At 34.1% G+C, this 23,585-nt stretch overlaps 1 protein-coding gene across 1 annotated transcript in view; it reads left to right on the top strand.

Moving 5' to 3' along the window:
• The window catches only part of PXDN (peroxidasin), an 85,050-nt gene extending 62,040 nt beyond the window's left edge, over window positions 1-23,010 (top strand). Inside the window, exons 17-23 of the mRNA XM_053973960.1 lie at window positions 2,376-3,879; window positions 4,726-4,860; window positions 7,390-7,598; window positions 15,711-15,831; window positions 18,281-18,413; window positions 19,327-19,440; window positions 20,092-23,010. Of these exons, the coding sequence (XP_053829935.1) occupies window positions 2,376-3,879; window positions 4,726-4,860; window positions 7,390-7,598; window positions 15,711-15,831; window positions 18,281-18,413; window positions 19,327-19,440; window positions 20,092-20,214 (2,339 nt within the window). The 3' untranslated portion in view covers window positions 20,215-23,010. The remainder of the gene's footprint in view (window positions 1-2,375; window positions 3,880-4,725; window positions 4,861-7,389; window positions 7,599-15,710; window positions 15,832-18,280; window positions 18,414-19,326; window positions 19,441-20,091) is intronic.
• Window positions 23,011-23,585: the final 575 nt, after the last annotated feature.

Below are 23,585 nucleotides of genomic sequence, written 5' to 3'. Positions count from 1 at the left end.
GAAAGCCAAAATCTAATTCATCATGAAATATTACATCCCACTTGAACTTCTAAAGAGAGAACCCAAGCCTTTTATTTTAAATTAGTACTGAAGGTCATTCCACCCAAAAGGTTCACAGTTGAGTTTTGCTCACAACTTGATTTCAGCAGTGGGGGTGGCAATCAGGATAACCACAAATGTTTATTTGAATGAATAATTATCATAAGCAAAGAACTCCATAATGAATGATGATCATTTAAACAGGAGTGTTATTATAAATAAGATAAGTTTTCTGGGCATAGTTCTAGAATTAAACTGGCAGCCAGGTAGCCCTGGGAGCCAGGATATTTTAATATGCTATCAATTATAGCCTCAAAGTGTGTATTTTGCTGCATTACCCAGTGGCACTTACAGGTTTTGCTCTGTGATTTGTATTTATTTTTCCTCGTATGGAATATTCCATAAAATAATTTCTGTATGTCTACATGAGTGTGTTAGCTTTGCCTAATGCAAGCACTAAGTCTCTGATATCTTTGCTTTGACTTGTAAACCTTGTGGAGTACTCATAGCCTGAGGCTGAGAAAACAGCTTCCCTGGCTGAGCACAGCTTCTGTCCCAGCTGGGCAACTTTGAGCAACCCAGTCCCTTTCAAGGCAAAGACAAGGCTGGGCTTTAGGTAGTTTGTTTGCAATTGCCCTGCATTGTGGAAGTTGGCAGAGAGCCAGTTGTGCCTAGCACATGCTTATGTGTTGAATTTAGATGAAGACCATTGTCTTTGCAGGCACACTGGGACTGAGCTCAGGACTAAAAGTAACATTTCCCAACTGTGTGCAATCAACCGATACCGACCTCTTGCAAAACTGCATTCAGTTCATATTTTTGAGTGTTTGCCATCATGCTGGGAACGCCTGAAGCCTGTGGGAGCACAGTACCCCTCTACACTCACTCATTTGCTTTTTTCCTTTTGACTTTATACTGCTTGTTTGGTTTTATTCCTGACTGCAAGCTTTCCAGATCAAGATCCCTGTTGATGTATGATGGTTTCTAATTAGCTAAACGTACATCTACACTGCCAAACACTCCACCTCCTGGACTTTCTCCTGGATCCTGGAACCTTGTTTATCCACGCTCTATATCCATTAGTCACTCATAGTATGCCTTTTGCTTTGGACCAGTGGCTCCTTTTTGAATTTATCTCCACTTACTGTGCTTTGGTATGATTTGTGATAGGGTCTTGAACAATGTGAACTCTTTTCAACTTAAATGAAAAATTGGGTCCAGGCCCACATTCAGTCCAGGAGTACAAAGTAAAGATTTTCTGAAGGAAACTTATTCTTGGATACAGTAGGTATGTCTTACTCAGCAGCAAAAATTTCACTTTACTGAGACATTTCTGTTGACCTACACAAGTTGATAATGTAGACGTAGCCAGAATTTTTCCCCCTGAAATGAAATCCAAATGTTACTAAGTAAAAATCGCTTTTACAATGATTCCTAATAGGCAGCAAGGACAAGGCACAGGCTGACTCTTCTACTATTTCCAGTCAGCCAACACTGTGCTGGGAGGCCTTACGGTCTTCAGTCCTTCCACATGCCATCATATCACAACAGAGATCACGCAGTACATAAACTTACTTAGAGGTTCTAAAAACATAATTCTATGAATTACAGTATATATTTTGTAGGTATTATTTTTCTATGAACTGAGAAAAAAATACAGGAAAATGATAAGTATGTTTTAGTCCCAGAGGTGAATGGTGTGGATTGCAGAAGAAATCTGTGCCAAGTGCAACACAAACACTACTTTTATATAGAAACTCATCCAGGGTAATGTGAATATGAGTTACTCCACAACATTTGTCCTAGAGATCATTCCACATTTGGCTTTATTGCTGGTGGTTATTTTATTTTTTCATTGTTGAAACTTTCACTGTAATTAAGCAAAACAAAATAGTATTGTCCAGTGAATGAGCAAGTCTCAAAAGCTAGTCTTGAAGTCCATTTTAGTGTTACTAACATTATTTGAAATGCTTTTACTAACATGAGGAAAATGTTGTATTTGTCTCAATATGAAGCTTTTATTTCTGAAAATATCTCTGCTTTTCTAAATGACCAAATGAATTCCTTTTGTGATAATTTTGTAAAAGTTGCACTTGAATTGGCATTTTAGAATATTTCCTTCTGACCTAGTGGTGCTAAAGTTGTTCAAATGACCTAATGCTCAAATATACATATATGATTATTGCTGTCCTTATCTAAAAATAGGGATGTTTAATCTGATGGGAAATGTAAAAAAAAAGAAAAAAACCCCAAAATTCAAATACATTTGTGATCTGTGGGGGGACCATGAGTCTATGAATTCTCTGATAGTTTTCTTTCTCTGTTTTCTCTTTCAGGTTATCACTATAATGACCTTGTATCCCCACAGTACTTGAATCTGATAGCCAATCTCTCAGGCTGTACAGCTCATCGACGAGTGAACAACTGCTCCGATATGTGCTTCCACCAGAAGTACAGGACACACGATGGAACATGCAACAACCTTCAGCATCCCATGTGGGGCGCTTCTCTGACAGCTTTTGAACGTCTGTTAAAGTCAGTCTATGAAAACGGATTTAATTTGCCTCGGGGAATTGAACCCAGAAGACTCTCTAATGGCTACGCACTCCCAATGCCTCGCTTGGTTTCAACTACTCTGATCGGGACAGAAACCGTAACTCCTGACGACCAGTACACTCACATGCTCATGCAGTGGGGTCAGTTTCTTGACCATGACCTTGACCTCACTGTGGCTGCGCTAAGTGAGGCCAGGTTTTCAGATGGTCAGCATTGCAGTTCTGTTTGTACAAATGATCCTCCATGCTTTTCAATCATGATACCACCAAACGATCCCAGAGTTAGAAATGGTGCACGCTGCATGTTTTTCGTACGTTCCAGCCCAGTTTGTGGAAGCGGCATGACATCTCTCCTGATGAATTCTGTGTACCCACGAGAACAGATCAACCAGCTGACTTCATACATTGATGCGTCCAATGTGTACGGCAGTTCAGACCATGAAGCACTAGAAATCAGGGACTTGGCAAGTCAAAGGGGTCTTCTGAGGCAAGGCATTGTACAGAGATCTGGCAAGCCCCTTCTTCCATTTGCCACTGGCCCACCAACAGAATGTATGAGAGATGAAAATGAAAGCCCAATACCCTGCTTTTTAGCTGGTGATCAGCGCTCTAATGAACAGTTGGGTCTTACCAGCATCCACACATTGTGGTTTAGAGAACACAACAGAATTGCTACAGAGCTACTGAAACTCAATCCTCACTGGGACGGTGACACAATATATCATGAAACACGCAAAATTGTTGGTGCAGAAATGCAACACATAACATTTAGCCACTGGCTCCCTAAGATCTTTGGAGAGGTAGGCATGAAGATGCTTGGCGAATATAAGGGTTATGATCCCAGTGTTAATTCTGGCATAACTAATGAGTTTGCAACTGCCGCTTTTAGGTTTGGTCACACACTCATTAATCCTTTTCTGTATCGACTGGATGAAAACTTTGAACCTATTCCACAAGGCCACCTACCTCTTCACAAGGCATTCTTCTCTCCATTTCGGATTGTAAATGAAGGAGGCATTGATCCACTTCTAAGGGGATTTTTTGGTGTTGCTGGTAAGATGCGTGTCCCCTCACAATTACTCAATACAGAATTAACAGAAAGACTCTTCTCCATGGCACGTACTGTGGCTTTAGATCTGGCAGCTATGAATATTCAGAGAGGCAGAGATCATGGAATTCCTCCCTACCATGATTTTAGAGTTTACTGTAATCTTTCTTCAGCTCAGACTTTTGAAGATCTGAAAAATGAAATTAAGAATCCTGAAATCAGGGAGAAACTTAGCAGGTGAGCCTGAGGTGAAGAAAAAGTCAATTATCTCAATGTGCATGCAAAAACCGTATCTGAATGTCTTATCTAGGAAAAGATACTTGCTAAGAAAGACTTAATGGATTTTTAAGAAACTTCCATCAGTACCAGAAAATAGATGTTAATAATTTCCACATTCAGATAATTTCTCTACTTCTACATCTCTATGAACAGTAAGAATATATACAGTATATATACAGTAATATATACTGCATGTGTTCATGAAATTATTAATTTGAAATGCCTAGTTTTGTAAATATTGTTAAATATGAATGCTATTTCAGTGTAAGGTCATATTAAATGACAACTTCATGGAAGTATATAGATGTTCAATTCCATTAATTCTGTACAGTGAAACAAATGTCAGTATTGTCCACTGTACTGTCATGTGGACATCCTTCACTACCAGTAATCAGTTCTTCTTTAGAGATTCGGTGTTTGAAATTAAGTCTACATCTACCAGCCCCCCTAGCTTATTTGCTCAAAATTAAAGACAGAGAATTAGTCTCAGCTATAGAAATATAAAACGGGTGTACAGAGGCACAAGAAAGAGAATCTATAAAAAAGAAACAATTCTAAGAAATCAGAAGGAAGCTGCTAGGAGAAAAAAAATTGCAGGCTAGACATGCAGACCCACATGGTGTATGCAACCTGCATTGGAGGATTTCTTGCGTATACACTCACAACTTATTCACAAAAGATATAGTGCTATCACTACATTTTTTCCTGTGAGTTGTTTGTGAGTTATTTTAGCTTCACCATGTACTGATTATTTTGTAAATGTAAAGTATTTGTTATTCAGTATTTGTATTTTTCAATTTATAGGTTGTATGGCTCCCCACTGAACATAGACCTATTTCCTGCTCTAATGGTGGAAGACTTAGTTCCAGGGAGTCGACTGGGGCCAACTTTGATGTGTCTGTTAAGCACGCAGTTCAGGCGTATTCGGGATGGAGACAGGTACATTAAAATACCACGGAAACCAAAATGAATTTTAACTTAAGGATGCTTAATAACAATTGCAACATGATATTTCCAAAACCAACTCCATTTTATGTTCATTTATGGTTGTAAAATATTACTGAAAGAAGAAGAATACATGTTTAAAACATTGTTAGAAGCCATGATTTTAATTCTGTTACTTTTTGTGATGAATATCATATTGACCCCCAAAACACAACAGCCAACATATGCTGAGTTTCCTTTTGCCAAATATTCAAGTCACTTACCTTTTTGAAACAATGATGCTTCTCTCATTGTTATTGAGTTATTTTATTGGCAAAGAAATGGTGGTTGTTACTTAAGCATATGTTGGAGCAGTATCACTCTGTATATATAACCCCTATGCATACTACAATACAAGCAGTCTGTGCACCAAAAAAGTATTAAAAACAGACAGGTTAATTCAAAGACCATAATTTGATAGTTGTTTTTAAATTACTTTAAATTATTTTAAAATTACTTTAAATTATAATTATATAATATAATTATATTTATAATTAGAATAATTTAAAGTAAAATACTCTAAATATGTGCAAATATGAATATAAATTAAATAATTATAAATATAAATATATTTAATTTTGAAAAATTTCTCATTTTCAGTTTTTAGAATACCTGAAATAAGAGAGTAGTCATTTCTCTTGTCACAGCAACCAGATCTCCTTTGCACATTTTCAGCATACTTGTTCAGCATCTGAAAATCAACATTTCCCTAATTTTAACATAATTTATGACCTAGAATCCTGTTCTTTTCATGGCATGAGAGTACATAGACTTAGGCTGATTAATTCAATCCTAATGAAAGGAAAACAGAGGAAGAATTAGGAAATTAGATTTGATTCTCTTTATTTAATGTTATTTTCTTGCATTAAGTTATTAAATTGCTACTTAGAATATTATAAAGGCTTTTTTTGTAATCAATAACCCAATCCTTTTTCTATGCTGTTTAAAAGAACTACTAAACTTTTTTTACATAAAATATGTTTAAAAATAAAACTGTGAAGCACAGAACTCTCATGCCTGAAGTAGAGAGAGTAAAAGGGGAAGAAATATATGCAATATGAGCTCCAAGTTACTGGTGATAATTACCTATTTGTGTCACAACAGGATATCTATACTTCTTTTTTATATATATATTTTATATATATATATATATATATATATATATATTTCCATTTTTTCAGCAAAAGCACCTTTTTCTGTTTTGTTTTGTTTTCTGATACAACATTTAGAAACAATAGGAACACACTGAATATTTAGGAAAGAGGATTCTGCTGTCCCAGGAATACAAATATTTGGAAGCAACATGTCAGCAAATAGTAAAATATTATTAGACATAATGAAAGCAACTCTTACTTCTTTGAAAAGTCTTTTCAATGGGCAGAGGATCAAAGCTGGTAACACCATGCAAAGCAGATGTGTCCATGCATGAAAAAGGAGAGATATTTGAAGGGAGCCTAACTTTATGTGAAGATGGAAATTTGAGAATCTGATTATAGTACTTGGAAATTCATTGGCCACTGTTCAATACTTTATGAAAATTATACACTAAATAGTTAAAATGAAATTTCTTGACCATTCTTCTAAGTTTACTACTGGCTTTGATTTTTCATGAAGTTTAAAGAGCTGCCTTTTTTTTTTTTTTTTTTTTGGTTGGTTTTGGTTTTGGTTTCTGTTTAAAATAGGTGGGGGGAAGAGTATCAATATTGATACAGCTTTGGGAGACCAAATAAAAATGTCCCAGTGAGCAGTTCCTATGTGTTAGAATGGTGTAAAATGTTTTCAAATCCTGCATAGTAACTTAAGAAATTTTCTTTTCCATGTAAAGCTTGCCTTTTATTGTAATGTATTATTTATATTTGCTATTGATAACAGGCTTTTAGCTCTTTAAGTATGAAAAACAAACTATTTGAAACCATAGAGTTTTCTTCTTGAATATAGTGAATTAACTGAGCATGTATGAGAAAGTTCCCGAATCAGCATAGTCATGAAAATAGTTTAAAAGAAGAAAAATTGTTAGTAAATTAAATCATCTTACTTACTGTGATAGTAAACTAGAAATAGATTAACCATTCTTCTAATCTCAGCAATTCCATCAAAAGGTTTTCATGACCATAAGAAAGTTGCTTAAAGAAAGAAATTATGGTCATTTAAGTTTCTTACTTAAAAGAACCCTTAACTTGGTAGTCTGGTGCTATTTTAGATGTCCGGAGATACTCAAGACATCAAATTGAGACTAGAAGAGAAATCAAATAATTTCTTGAAGATTTCATGCCTTTCAGAGTGTCAGCATGACACCAGCTAGTGCTTAAGTGACACTAGGAACTAACATTTTTGCATTTGGATCAGTCACTTGATAGAATGTTGAGTTGTGAACAGGATTTATGAGATAATTCATTTCATTCTGAACACAGTATTGAAATATCTTTGAAAAACTGCCACTTGTTTCTTTTCACTAGCAGACTTGTCTTTTCTGTGAGATTACAGGTTATGGTATGAAAACCCGGGTGTGTTCACGCCTGCTCAGCTCACTCAGATCAAGCAAACATCTCTTGCCAGAGTTTTGTGTGACAATGGTGACAACATAACCAGGGTACAGCATGATGTCTTTAAGGTGGCTGAATTTCCACATGGATATAGTAGCTGTGAAGATATTCCTAAACTGGACCTCAGGATGTGGCAAGATTGCTGTGAAGGTCTGTATAGAGGTGGATTTGGGGGCAGTGGGGTGTGTGCAGTTTGTTAAGTGTCTACTTTATTTTAAGAAGATATTTTACTATTTTTAGGGTTTTGTTAAGATATTAGAAATTCTAATCTGAAGCATAGCCCCTGTTAAGTGGGAATTCATTCCATATTCTATATTAAATAAACACCTCATAAAAATAGCATAGATTTGAGCTTTGCAAGGTGTAGATAATTGTTTACTTGTTTTCTTTCTTTTGCGGCTAAATATTCTTGTTCATTGCCATCTCCTTCAAAAGTTAGGAGTGTGAGGTAATTTTTTTTTTTTCCTGAAAAATAAGCTTTTTTTCTCCTGAAATAGGATTTGTTTAGCTGCATGGAGCACAGGACACTGCTTGGTGGCCTGTATGTTGGCTTCTGTCTCACAGATTTTCTGCGTGGCCTCTCTTCAGCCATCGTCACATCAGAATTCTCTGCAACTGTTACTTAGTTAGAATCCATTCCCAAGAGAATCTCCCGGATCATGCAGAATGATATTCAGTAGCATCAACAACAAAATGCTTCTGAGGACAATGACCTCTCTTTCTTGAGATCTCCTTGACAATGTTGTTATCATTTTCTTTGGACAAAATTCAAATGACATGCCCAGGCTGTGAAAGTATATTCAGGAATTTTGGGAACTTTGGTCTTGAACTCTGACTATTGAGAAATTGCTGTCAAACAAATTCCTAGTATGAAAAGCCTTGCTCTTATTTCAGAGGATAAGGGTAGTATTGGTTAATATTATTAGAATCTGATCATTTCCCTAATTATTTCAATACCAATACCTTGTAGATTTGCTGATGAAAGGTATCCAGATCTGTGTTCTTCATCTTTTTTAATCAAATTCTCTTGAGTTTACTACTGCTGAGTAGGATATTCAATATTCTGTTGAAAGAAATGCACATATAAAGAACTGGTGGATTTTATTTTTGAAAGAAGTCACCCACTAGTGTCTTGTCTATTTAACTCTTTTGGTAAGATATAATTGTCCACAATGACAAAGTTCTTTTGTGATACAGTTCAGAATTTAATGCAGAAGGTAAAAGTTAAACTGATAGAGGATGTCTCTTCAGTCTGCTACAGATGCAGTAAGTACTGAGGAAGCATTTATAGTCATGTGACTGTACCATGAGAACAAACTCAGATATCATTAACAATTAAAAAGGTAGATAGAGATTTACTGTTCAAAGTTACTGCATAACTTAGCTTTTAAACTGATTACTGTATTGTCTTATCCAGTAAACAAGTCTTTAAAAATAATCACTCTAAGAAAATTCTTCCTTGATGACTGTTCAAAATGTCAGTTTTCAGTGTGAGACTAACAGAAATAAATACTTTAAGTTTCAATAAGATCTTGTACAGTATTCCCCATATACAATATCTTACAGGCCTTACTCTAATTTTCACAGCTTTTTTTTTATTGGTAGGTTACTTGTGATTTTTTAAACAATGTTTACCTGGTTTGCCATCCCCGAATTAATGATAGTAGTTTCTAAAAAGCTAGGCATGATTGACACACTGTAATTTTAATACAAAGTCTTCCAGAATCTCTTCAGAAATTCCCTGACATACGCCAGAAACATTGGGAGAAATCAATTATCACCTTTAAATGCTTTACCATAAATAAAGCACATTCTTCCAATTCAGGAGAAGTTCACTTTGCCATGGTTCATGAAGCTTGACAGACAGTTTCCCAAATACATTTTTTTATATTGATTTCTAAAAAAGGTAAAGCTGTTCTGAGAAATTATGTGTTGATTCTCTAAATGTTATGTTATCACTGAGCCAGATGATATCTTTGGAAAGTCTTTAGAGTATTCTTGTGTTCAACAACCCAGTTTGCATTTTCTTCCAAGAAAGTTGCTACCAAAGAGCACCACTGGATGCAGCACAGTTAGACAACTGTCAAGCAAAAGAAAGGGTAAATAAGTAGTGTTTTGTAAAAAATTTCCTATTTTTATCCCCTTTTTCTGAACTCCTGAAGCCTTGCAGGGGTTAATGAAGAGAAAGTGAAGTATTCATGGCTTGAACTGCTTTCTTGCATGGATGAATGACTGTGGCATTTTCTGTGGGAATCCAGTTTAAGTAACTGATGTAAAAAATTTCCTTCTGTAGCCACTGCTCCTCTGAGGTGTTGCATACACTCAGGAACAGCATTTACTTTGAGTTGAATACCTTAAAGGGGTTTGTTTCTTTAAATTTATTGTTGTTCATTATATAAAAGAAAAATAATTAAACCCTTCTCCACATTTAAAATGCTTCTAATGATTTTAAAATTAAAATTATTCTAAGTTTAAATTTCAAGTACAGAATATTGCTCATTGAACTTTATGTATGTTTCATAAGTGACCCATGTGTTCAGCTGTTTCAGCCTGTTTAAAAGCACATCTGGTTTTGTTGTCCTTCCTGTTTTGTTAAAAGTCAAAATACTTTTCCATATGAAGAATAGAAAAATTTCTTAGTTATAAAAATCTGCCTTGTAGATTTTTTGAGTAAGGCTAGTATTTACTTCTTACAAAGCAAAGTATTATTACTCTTTATAATAAGAAAAAAAACAGATTACCTTTAGATTTCAGTTGGCAAATCATACAACAGAGTTACTAGTTTATTGTGGCAAAAAGTAGGAGTTCCACTGAAGTGCACAAGTTTTCTTCTGTTTTCCTTCACTTTCTACCTTTCTTTGTCTTGTCAGAGATGATGAGTAACTGCTGGATTTGCTGCTGCTCTTTAGCTCTTTATTTGTGCAAAGAGCGCTTGAGCTTCAGATTTTCCAAACAAGAAACTTTCAGTGCTTTATTTCAGGTTCTCTAGTGCAAGAAGTGTATTTTAATTTTTTTTTTTTAAGTAATCAGCATATGCTTTCATGATTACTCAAATGTGAATCTTTAAAAATTTCACACTTCTTGGTTTCGTTTTGTTTTTTGGGGGGGGATTTGTAAGTTGAAGTAAAAAATTTCTTTAACCTTCTGTTTTATGTCAAAACCCATGAGGTTTCACATGGACCCAGGAGGACAATGGACAATGACCCTGGAGGAAGTGATTCAGATAAGATGCGAGTCATCCTTATAAGTGTAAACTGATTTGGAAAGATTTTTCTTAACTATTTCTCAGTTAGTGAATAGCCTATCTCCTCTGTCAGATATTGTTTTTTTCTTTGTTTAAGTCAGAAATACAGCCTTATACAAATTATGATCAAACGTTTAAATCCCACTGAATTTCATTAGAAGAGTTAAGACACATTCTTAATCTGAATGCTTTCAGTAGATTAGACCTATATTTATGAACTCTTGTATTTTAAGACCAGAGGAACAATTATGCTGTCAATTATGCTATTGCTTCTCTACTGACAACATTAATCTCTTACTATGCACTTCTCATTATGTCCTTTAATCTTCAACGAGAACACTAAACAGCACTGGGCAAAGCACTAAATTCTGTGGAATATAGTGGCAATAACAATGTAAAATGTTAACAGAAATCTCTGTGTGAGACTGGAAGTTCTTTTTTGACTAAGGATATTGTTCACCAAGAACTCTCAAAATACCAAAATTATGTGATTTATGCCTGAAAAGGTTTTGTCTTTACCCAGAACTTCTATGCTTTGGTCAGGTCATACATTTTTGATTTCTACATTCAAATTTTCTTTTTACATTCAAATTTATATTTAATGTCTGTTAGCTTAGTAACAATTTAGTCTATGCCAGGCTACTGAAATTAAGTTCCACGGTCTATAATTATAAGGACATCATCCTTTTTATCTTTTAGTGGAAGTATCTAATATAGCCTAGTGTTTTTGTATGATTACAAATTTTACTGAGAGAATCAGTATTTTTATTTGTATTCATCTAAACCAAAAATATTTCATCTTTCTCAGGTATCTATGATACATTAAATACAATTCTACATTCATTCATAAACATAAAAGAAGTAGACTTAAGTTATGACATTGCTTTGTCTTTGCTACCAGGAGTTTCATGCCAGTGATTGTCATCCCTTCCGAAAAGCAACAGGGAAGTAATAGGCTTCAATCATTGTGTTTCAATTCAAACTCCTGAATGAGTTGCCAGATCTGTCAAAGTTCCACTGCTGGCAATAAAGAGATGTGTGTGGAGGATAGTCAGGCTGCAGTCTCAAATTATGTCAGTGTTCATTGACTCTAAAATCAACATGGGTAGGAAAGCATCTCAGTGAAGTGTCTCGGTGATTTCTACAAATCCAGGTAGCTGGAGGATTTCCTTCTTTCCTGTGGACTGTTGCTGCCTTTCTAAGACACTGTTGATCTCGCTGTCTAGTGGGCAGGACAGTTCTTAGGGTCTTTATTTTTTAAATTTCCGTGGATTTTCAGTCTGTCTGAAATTACTTTTTCTTACTGATTTGTATTCCAAAAGCTGCATGTTTTTAATCTTCAAAATCCCCTAACTAGTCCTATTTGACTTTTCCACTGGAGAGGTTGGATTTGCTTTGGTTTGGTGTCAAGAACCTAATGTTTCTCCTTTATCTCCCTGAAGACCATCCAAGACCTATTTAGATCATGAAAGCATGGTATGTTTTTACATGTCTTTAGTCTATCATTAGCTATATATTAACAAACTGGACATTTGCTTTCCCAACAACATCTGAACCTTCTAGTTCTCGTAGTAGACTGATCTCAAAGCTCAGTGTGTGAGTTTTGAGATAAACTACAGGAAATATCTTTATTCTTAAAATTCCCCAGTATATCAGCTGGAAGATGACAATCTGAGTTGTTATTTCATTTTCTACCTTCTATACATTTTCCTTTTCAGATGTTTAACTAATCTTTTTACAAAATACATCTGTTCTGATCTGAGCAGATTAGTGTTGGATTTCAGACCACCACGTTACATTTTTGGTGGTGTTTAATTTATCTTTTGTTAGAAAGTCTTATTCAACAGAAGAAATGAAGATATGCTGTGCAATGTGAATGCTTGTTGCCCATTTAGGCAATAACAAAAACAGCTATTTTGAGTTAGGGCTTCATTTTGGGTGAAAAGTCATTTTTCTATATTGTGCAATTTTTAAATAGCTGCTTTGTAAAAACATCTACTCAAAAAATCATTTTACATCAGATATTTTCAGTGTTTCTCCTTTTACTTGTCCCACTGGCATGTCTACAAGTTCTTAATACAAATGTTTACAGTAAAAGCAACCTAATTCACTCCAATAAATCTTGGAGAATCAAACTAGTATCAAATAGATATATGTGCTTTGCTTTACATTTCCTCAGTCTTTAAAGTTGTTTTGTTTTAATCTACCATTAGATTAATTCTCCATGGCCTAGATTTTGAGGAGTGATTAATAGAGAATTAACACTGTACTATGATTCTCTATCAGGTTTTTTATTATCCAATTTATGTAATAATTGCATTTTTAAAACCTTGTGGGAAAGAGGATTTTCTAAAGATGTGGACGTGGCTTCCATATACAAATAGAAATGCCAATTTCTTTAAGGAAAGGGTTGTTATACATTGCAACAGGCTGCCCAGGGATGTGGTGGGAGGGTCATCATCCCTGGAAATGTTCAAGAAATGACTGGATATGGTATTTAGTGCCATGGTCTAGTTGACAAGGTGGTGTTTGGTCAAAGGTTGGATCTGAAGATATCAGGGGTCTTTTCCAACATAAATTATTCTGTTATTATTTGTGATTCTGGAAATGGATCAGCTTGACACTTGCAGTGTAACAGCAGCTAACTTCTGGAAGAAAAAACTGTCCACAGAGAAAAATAATTCCTGGTTGCTTTTAAACACTCACTTTTTCTGCAGACAATTAAATGGAATGGGTATAGCTAATCTGGCGACATATTAGTTAAGCTGGGAAAAATATTAGTTAAGCTGCTACTGCTATTTGTCATTAAGAATAAAAGTTAAAAAAGCAGTGAGAAGAAATTTCTTGATTTAGGCTTTCTGAAAGCTGATGCATTTTGTGCTGCGCCTCTCAGCAGTGACATTCCTCCCTGTTGTACCTGAAAGAGAAACCAATAACAAATTACCAACAAGAGCCGGTAATTTGGCAAGTCGACATATTTGAGTTTTAAAAAACTTGGAAAGTCAGATCTGTGTACTTAAAGCTGTCACTGAACATATGGTTCTCATATTTACCAGTCTAAGGTGATAAAACCTTCCCAAGATTTCAGACCTTTGTTTCTAAGAAACAACCTAGGAATGAAAAAAACAATGGGCCATTGTGTTCTTATACCAAAAAAAAAAACCTCAAAAAATCTGTATTATGCAAGATGACTATAGCAGTTGCTAAACAAAGGAGGATAGCGGAAACTTTTCACATATTGCTTCCAAGAGAAACCAGAGATTTTGTGATACTCAGGAAAACTTTAAGCAGCACATTGCTTTGAGAAAAAAATTACTCAGACCAAAATTAGTTCTTTCTTCAGTATGATCCTTTTTCTCACCATACTAAATATAGAAGTGTCTAAGGGTGTTCAAAAATGCCTTCATGCCGAGCTTCTTACAGACACATCAGTCTGTTCCCATCTGAACAAGTTTACTTTCTGAGTGGACAGCAAGGAGGTTATGTGGGAAACAGCAGAACACACAAGAAGAATGAACAATATGTTGGCAGCAAATAGCATGTAGTTCTTTGGTGGATGCTGTTATTATAGGAGGAAAGTAAAGCGTTTATTAAAGAATGGGACAAACCACAAGGAAAGCACAGGGAAGGGGAATTGTGGATAACCTGTGTTCAAGAATGATCTGTAGATATTGTTTGTGATCTGATTTTTTTTTTTTGACAGTTATCTTCTTTTTTCATGTCTTAAATGATATGAAGCCATTAAGACAAACTTAAATTTTTCCTAACAGAGAAATTATAATATTTTAATATACATAAAAGTTCAACACAATTAAAAGTAGTCCAAGATACCTAATTTTGTGTAATCAGAGCAACTTTCCATTTGTTTCTCTAGTTGCTCATTTCAGCAGTGTTTATAGACTTGAAACTTTGCAGTAATTCGTGTTAATATGATAGGTATTCAATCTAAATTCCAGAAAAAATACTTTATAAATGTTACCGAGTTTCTGATTTAATTTGTTTTGATGCAAATTACGAGAAACATTATGGAAAATTACTCTTTCCCATGTTCAGTTGCTTTCATGGCTCATTCTACTAATACCAGACTTAGCTGAGAAATGTCTATGGCATTCTGTATTTAGGCTTTCCCTTTGGTTTTAGCAGACTCTGCTTCTAGCAGTTGATCATATAGTTTGTTCCTGCTTCAGCTTGGCCCATTATAACTTTTAGCTTTAAAGCTTCTGTGAACAGAAATGAGAAAACTTCTATTTTCTCATTGTCTCCTCTATCAAGTGCTGTTGCAGTTTTGTTTTCCTTTTCTTTCTTAAATGGGACTCTTTCCAAATACTCACTGTGTTTGAAAGGCTAAATAAAGTGAACTGGAAGAAAGATATACTTCATCCTGCCAAGACATCCTCTTTGGATCTTAGGAGAAGATTTATGTTATAGCTCATTTCCAGACTTGAGATTTTTGCTCTGTGGTGGAAGGAGTCTTAGGTTCTGGTGATACATTCAGATTCCTCAGATTTGGAAATAAGACTTGTCAACCTATAAAGCATGTCTACAAATTTGGAATTAAATTGAAAATTCTCTTTCAGATGGCAAAAATAACAAATAATAATGGCTGGGATATCTGAGGTACCCACAGAGTGGTTTTTCTGTCATTGTTTCTGTCATTGGTTTATCTTCATATGTAATTGCCCTGTTTGCCCAGAAAATAATTAAAAACCAAGAGAGTGAAGATTTCAGAAGTGAAATAATAGTTAAAGTAGCACTATATGGATTTGTTAAAACTGTATTTATATCTTTTTTTTCACACTAAAAAGCTGGTCTGTGGGTAAACACATTCTCTGCATCTAACTAGCTTAAATATTCTATCACTGAGATATATTCATTCATCTGCCATCAACCAGTTCCAGGGGGATCAGACTCAATGTATGACTTGCCTTTACCAATTCAGAAAACACTGCAAAACCATATTAATATTGTACCTGCTGAAATATGCTGTAGTTTATGTGTAATTTCTTATCTGTTTTCAGACTGTAGAACCAGAGGACAGTTTAATGCATTTTCGTATCATTTTCGGGGAAGACGTTCTCTTGACTACAGCTTTCAGGAGGATAAGCCCCTGAAGAAAATGAAAATATCCAAATCAGTAAGGTGAGACTTTTTTTTTAAAGAATTCTAAAAAAACATTTGTTTTCAAAATGAAATGAAATGGAACAATTTATTTGGGAGCACATGCCACTTTTTTTCTAGTTCCTGCTTTCTCAAGTTTATTATTGATGTATTTTATTCTGACGCTTCTGCATATCTACTAACAATAAACCACCTTTTTTTTTCAAGCTCAAATTTGTGTAAACTCTTTGTGACTAGTATAAGTATAGTATTTTTGTTCTTCCTGCAGTTTTCATGAAAAAAAATCACTGATGAAGTGTGATTTGAGGATTTGAAATGCCACATTCCTACAGTGACTGCAGTAATTAAATTAATCTAAATTATTTCATTTCCTACTTGCAGCTTCTAGATTATCCTGTAGGAATAGGATACCAAGTGTTGATTTCAGTTTCATAAAAAATTGTGACAATGGTAAGGATTGCTTCTGGTACCAAAATACTTCAAGCAGGAATGGAGAACAGCAGTGCTAATAATATTGTTTATAACTCCCTAATCCTCAAAATATAGCAAGGAAGTAAATCACAGTTTCAGTGACAAGTTGTCAGCTGCACAGGGTCCCTGCCCTTTCGTGGGAATGAAAACTTAAGTATGAATCAGTGACATGAAACAAGTTCTGCTCAGACCATTTCTTGTGAAGATCCATCATGATGAACAAATTTAAGACACCTGAATTATAGCTCTTTCTATTCAGCATGCATTCTTTTAACAAATAAAACTTTCTATTTGAGTGATGACAATGGTCAAGATGAGTCTACCCACTCTGGCAAGAAAAGCATCTAGACAGATGCATAAAGAGGTAAATGAATTTCAGCAATTTCAGATACTTTGGAGGTGTTTTAGTACTTGAAGGAACACCACTTAACTGAGAGGAATCTGTCCCAAAATAAAGGACCCTTTAATTGTTTAGGATTTTAGACAAGAGAAGACAGCAGCTATGGATAAGCTGGCTTATAGATAATACGAAAAGACAGGTTCCTTTGAAGCAATCCTTAAAGAAGGGTTTTTGTCCATCTTTGCAAGTGAACTGGTAAAAAAAAATATACAAAACACAATTCTCTTTTTAAGAATGCCTAGTCCCATAATTCTAAAATTGTAATAGGGGTTAAATGAAATCAAAATGAAAGCAAGAAAAAAATAAACGCTTACATCTAAGTACCAGCTTGTTTGACTGTATTACAGTCCAATTACTAATTAGGAATACAAAATAGTAGATTCACAATACTTCATTTGTAGCATAAATAAAGCTAAAGCAACCTCAGTCATTGAACATTCCCATGAGTTCTCATGCTCAGTATTATACTTAAATTGCATTTGTGGTGAGAAGGGTTTTTTCCTCCTTTTTTTTAGCTTCTCATTTTCAATAACTTGAACAGGTGGGGAAGATTAAATATTTTGTTATACAATAGCAGCTGGTTTACTTGAATTTTGGCATGTTATGTTGTTTAGAGTTCTTTTTCTCTAATTTAGATTAAAAACTATGGGAAACTAAGTAGCTTGAATGCCTGCCAGGAAGTGCTGTTTTAATTTATGCAGAAAGATTACAAATCCTGAGCCCTAATATATGAGAATTTCTTTGCCAGTTCATTCTTTGGGTATCCCTTAGCACTGGAGATAACATGTTAACAAAATAGCAATACCTGTAATTATTAATGGATTCAAGAATCTGCAAAAAACTAAATTGATTCAAAGATCTTAATATAATAAATGACTTAAAAATTAGCGCTATCCATGCTTTTGAATGTCTGTTTTTTCAAGTGGTACTAGATAATATATCGTTAGTTACAGACAGTTCCTTTTGTTACTCTTTCTCATCAACAGATTGAATTGATTAACAAAATTTAGTGTTATATATCTGTTATGAGATATCAGCTGGAAAATACTACAGACGAAAGACTTTAGATTTTGTGTACTATATTACTTTAAAATATGTTCATATCTAAAAGTACTTCTCATTTACTTATGAAACCCACCTTTCTCCTTTTTAAAGTCATATTTCTTAAAATACATGTTTTTCCAACAAGCCTGTAGAGGAAGAATCTACGATTCAGAATGTGAAATGTGAATTTCATATTGTAGGGAACACTTCTTAAGACTCTTTCACTTTAGTCTGCTTTCGTATTGGAGGCTCAGGGATGAATTTAAGGTGATGCTGTATAGTGTCACTGGTGACAACTTTGTGTCTATCCCTGCATGACATACATATTTTTTCTAAGTATAAGAAATTCCCTGTTGCTAGTGATATTGACAGTAATCTGGAGCTCACCTGTCCTGAGTCTGTCTTCAGCACCAGTTGGGCTTGTGTACTGTTGTGGTTCATATTCCTACATTTGTTGGTTGCTCTTCTTTTACATTTTTTGTTAAGTGTCCTAAATATCTAGCTAAATAAAAATGAGTTTGATGAATATCCTGACTTGGCATTCATTTGTTGCAGTTCTGTGAAACAGAGTAAATATTTTCGTAATGCAACATCCACATCTAATGAAAATAGAAATCTACCTGCAGTGAATGACTTCAAAGAATTTGTTTTGGAAATGCAAAAAACTATTTCAAGCCTCAGAAATCAGGTAAGATGCTATAATGAACTTATTGTAGTCTATAATGTCTGATTGTAGATTTAATTAATAATGTTTTCCTAACATTGTATCTATTATGTATCTGTCTTACATTTTTTGATATTTAGACATCCCCTGCAGATAATACCCACCACACAGTATCTCAAACAAAAACCAACATAGAAAATGGTGTGTTATTCTTTATTTCTGTTTTCTTATGAAATCATACTGAAATATTCTACAGCTGGACCCTCTTGACTTTTGAACCTGAAGCCTTGTGTAACCATGGTATACTAAACACAGAATTAATCTTCTAAAAAATTGTTTGTAGTGTTAAAAAATCTTTTTTTACTATTTGAAATGTATATAATTTGTGTAAAGCAATGATTAAAATGCAGATTTCTATAAAGTAATGAGTCAGAATACAGGTGTAAACAGATTTATGATCTAGATCACTTAGAGAAGACTTTACAATGTTTGCAGGTAAACTCTATTCAGCCATAGTGGAATCCCATTTTAAAAATGTACACCATACAGTAGTTAGTCAAAAATTCAAGTAAACCTTTTAAATTAAGGTGTTTTTTAAAAACATTAAAAATTCACTTCCTTTCCAAAACACTTTTGACAGTTTAAATTTGTCTTTCTGTATATGAAACTTGAAGGTTTTTTTCTCTTTGTATGCTCTAGATGAGTATTTCAATGGTAGGAAAGATGTATTTTCCGTTAGCTTTCTTTTGAAAGACTATCTCCAAATGTATTACCTGTTTCTAGTCTTTTAGCATTATAAAAACTAAGTAATGAGAAGAAGAACCAAGACAACTATAACAAGGATTATATAACCTGTATTATAAGAGGAAAACCAGAATACTTTACACAAACAAAAACCTTTTTTGATTCAGTTGCTAACTTTTTTTAATGTTTTCAGATAAAAAAACTTGAATCACGCCTCAGTAATTCTGATTGCACTGATGAAGAGGGTAAATCATATTCCAGCAATGAAACCTGGAAAAGGGACCCTTGTACTGTGTGTGAATGCAAAGTAAGTATGTGGAAATTAATTTTGTGATAGAAATTATAATTTTACTTCTAAAACAGCAGTTCCAGTTTTGTGCCTGCTAATTTCTGGGTAATACCTGCAAATTTTTTTTTATGGTTCTCAGTTTTTTTTTGCAGAAAATTCTATTATTCAGATATCCCTGCCCTGGACATTGTCTTTCCATCCAGATGTTATCTATTATATTTTTATTTTCATGTATGTATAGTTATATGGGTAAATTTAACTGCAAAGTGAGACATTTTTGAAAAAATCCAACCGAATGCATAAAAATCAATAAAAGCTCATCTGACATTGTCATTTTCTTCTGTCAGAGAAATTGTTAAAAAGGTAGTAAAAAAATAAGTTAGTGCTTGGTACCTTGGTCGCACCTGAACATTGGAAAAAGCATATCAAAAAATGCTTTATCAAAAAATGTGGTAATCCAGAGAGTGCCTTAACCTTCTGAATGTTAGTTTATACTAACAGAGACTCTGTGGAGTTACCATATTATATATGGTACATACGTCATTACATATGTCAGGTTCTTACAGAGAATGAATGAGAACATTTTCTGCAATAACATGAAGAATGTATTTCTTGTTTGGAGCATGCAGCTAAGTATGTTTTTGTTCTGTCATTTTTCTCCTGGCACAGGTTGGTCAGATTACCTGTTTTGTGGAATCATGCCCGCCAGCTGACTGCGAAGCACCTGTGAAGGGTAAAGGAGATTGCTGTCCAGTCTGCTTACAACAAAATACTAATAAAAAGAAGCCATAAGTCTGCTTTTTAAGAATTTAGGGTGCATACTCCTCAAATCATATCAGTGCCTGCTGATGGCAAAAACAGGTAACTGCAGTCCTAACAACAGCAAGAAATCAAGATTTACAATATTCTAATGGTGCTGTAACAGTATAACATAATGTATAATTTTATTTTCTGCCCATGAAGGTAAATCACAATGCAAAAACTAACAAAAGGGAAAACAGCTAACAGGTCAAAGTTAATTGAGTGTTATACTTCTCAGGTTAGACAAACTCGAACTGGTGCTACTTAAAAGAACACTGTCAGGTAGTTTTAGGTATCCAAAATGACTGGGTTTAGGATTTACTCTAATATGAACACTTTGTTTCCTATCTGTACTTAGCAAAATTAAAAGTTTACTGTCCCTTTCTAGTACCAATCTGTCTTCATACTTAACTTTTTGCTGTTATCTGGTAAAATGCCAGGAAAAGGAAAACACGATGTCACTGTGCCTGAGTAATGCCATATCCAGGCCAGTTTCTGCAAACATCAATGCATGGAAATTCTGTTAAATCACACTATCATTGCTGGGCCTGGACCAGCAAGGAAATAAAGACAGTTACTTGACACCTTTCAACATCCTTTCCTTAATTTAAGGAGCAAAATTAACCAAATTTTCAAAGCAATAAAAGCTAGAATTAGTAAGGAAATATAAATAACTGTAATTGGAAGAAAGCAAAAGCAACTGAATGTGTATTATAGATGTAATTGACAGTGTTCCTCATTCTAGGGAAACATGCATGACAGAGTAGCATTTGATCTTAAAAATTAGCAGAATCCTTTTTGTCAAAACATTTATAATTGCTTGATGGAATTTTTTTTGTTTGTTTGTTTCATTTATTTTAAATTTTGTGACATACCCATCCAGGTCAGTTTGAAAGCATGCTTCTCTTTATCTCAGATCAGCTCATGTAATTGTATGGCCCTGTTTTGAAAATGTGAAAAGATGTCACATGCCATTTTGTATACAAAGATTCCTACTGATTCATTGTGCATGTTGTCAATAGACATATGTTCCTGATTATATTGTGGCACTGTTGAAAAAAGGAAAAATCAAAATCAAGCAACATGATTAATTGTGGATTGACTACTTTTTCTGACAAGGTGTTTGATTTTTTTTCCCCGTTTCATCTAATGAATATATATATTTACCTCAATATTCTTACCATTCGTGTTAAAAATGGTCCGTCAATGGACTTCATCTCCCATTTAAACGTTTAACATTATAGAGTATATGTCTACACTAGCATTTCAAAGTTGTGTACTTTATAGGATGCAAACTGTGTGATTTTGACCAGGAATTAGATTGAGTGAAGGACAACTATCATACCTCATTTTACAGTTTTTATTTTGTTTATTCAGAACTGATTCTTTCCCTGAATACTTAATTTGTTAGAGGTTATTGCCCTGTCCTTTAGTCCTAAGCCAGGACTCACTACAGCCAGAACTGGTTACATAGTTCACTGACTTTTGAGTTTAAGTGTTGAAATTCAAGCGGCAGTGATTGGGGTATCAAAGAAATCTGCACGAAATTAAACCTTCGTATGTTAAGCATTTCAGATTATGCAAACAGACTGAGTACTTAATTATTGCGTGGTAGAACAAATACCTGTCTAATAACTAACCTAGCACAGCAATATGAAACCCACTATCATATTTTGGCACATAATTTCTCTGATTACTAACATTAATAATTTCTAATTTGATAAACTATTACCATGACACACATTCAAACTTGGGTGTAACTTTAAAGCTTACTACAGAAATTTTGTTTCATACTATGGTAGAAGCAATGTACATGTGAGTGCTGTGTTAAAGGTGTGTGGTACACATGGAATTGCAATTTATATTTTTAAGAATATTTTAATTGATTTTATATACAATGTTTTGATTTATGTAATAGTCTTTGTTAATACTTCTAGAAATTGTGTGGCGAACATGTTTGAGTATCACATGGTTCCTAAAGATGTCATTCCTGTATTTCTTTGATACTCTTGTGTTTTGTTGACTTTTCTTGAGAGTCCAAACCACATGTCTCGTCCTGTAATTCCAACTCGGATGGAGCTCCCACTGACCTATAGCAGAAATTCTTCAAAGAGGAAGGGTTGCAGAGCTAAACCAAATATTATTTAACTGTCCAAACAGTTAAATAAGGCAGTAATACATCCAGCTGGTTACTACTTGCATTCTTTCTTTTCAATTTTATATTAAATAAACGTTCTCAAGATTTCTGCTTATAGGAGGAGTTTCCATTTTATATATTATAAAATAGTACCTTATATCTGATTGTTCCTTTTCTCCAGCCTCCAAAGTGGGAGGTTTTCTTCGTTGTTCACTGTTTATTCATATGGTATATAAAATGGGCTTAGGAGTCTGGATATGCTTAAACAAATGTAACAAGTCTAATATTGAGTTATTTTCCACCATCCATCTGTTTATAAACCAGGAAAACCAGGTCTTTATCCACAGTGTAAAATGTAATCAGTCATGCATTGTACTAGTTCAGTTTTATTGCAGTGTCTTAGAATCAGCATTGATTTTAACATTTCTGAAACAGTGGCCAATGGCTAGCTGACCATTTGCTCAGTATCCACTGTGAGAATATTGCTGTAATGTGATGCAAATTTTACATATTTATTTTCTTTTTTTAATGTTACCTAAAGGAAAGTTGTCATTGTTGTTATTTTAATCAGTAAATTTACCAAAGAACTGTTTGCACTGTATAATGAATGCTTTACAGTTAAAATAAAATGGGCCACATTTCCAAGTAAATGTCAAGATTTCTTCTTGCACATGTATTCTTTAGATTATTTGCTGAAATTCCAATGTGTAGGCTTTGATAAGGTTCATATTACTTATCTTAAGCAGTATTGTCATAATCAGTTTCTGAGAAGTAAGCAATGGGCTAATGAGTAATGTAGATTCAGTAGTTTATGTTATATTACAACACACAGAATTAAAATGTCTCTTCACTGTTTCCTTTTAGATGATTGGAAAAAGATACTATAGACTTAAGAAGGATATTTAAAAATACACTTATTTTTTAGCAAAATGCATTTTTTAGACCTTAGTGCTGAACTTTTTTTTTTTTTAATGGGAATGTCCTAACAGTTAAATACAAATACATACAAATTTAAGCCTGTTCTTACTGTTCCTCATGTCTCCAAATAGATCCAGTCATGATTTGCCTTGCCAAGCACTTGATTCTACATTCATTCTTTTTTTGCATCATTTCACCAATCGATATTCAGATTCATGTAATCTTAGTTCAAAATGAGTCTTCTGTGCAAGAGATCTTCTTTACCTCATTTATTCTTTTTATCCTGGTATATGAATTACTGCTGGAC

The sequence above is a fragment of the Vidua macroura genome, chromosome 3, assembly GCF_024509145.1.
Source record: "Vidua macroura isolate BioBank_ID:100142 chromosome 3, ASM2450914v1, whole genome shotgun sequence".
Taxonomy (NCBI): Eukaryota; Metazoa; Chordata; class Aves; order Passeriformes; family Viduidae; genus Vidua; species Vidua macroura.
The sequence above is the reverse complement of the archived record's forward strand: the minus strand, read 5'-3'. Positions and strand labels throughout refer to the sequence as shown.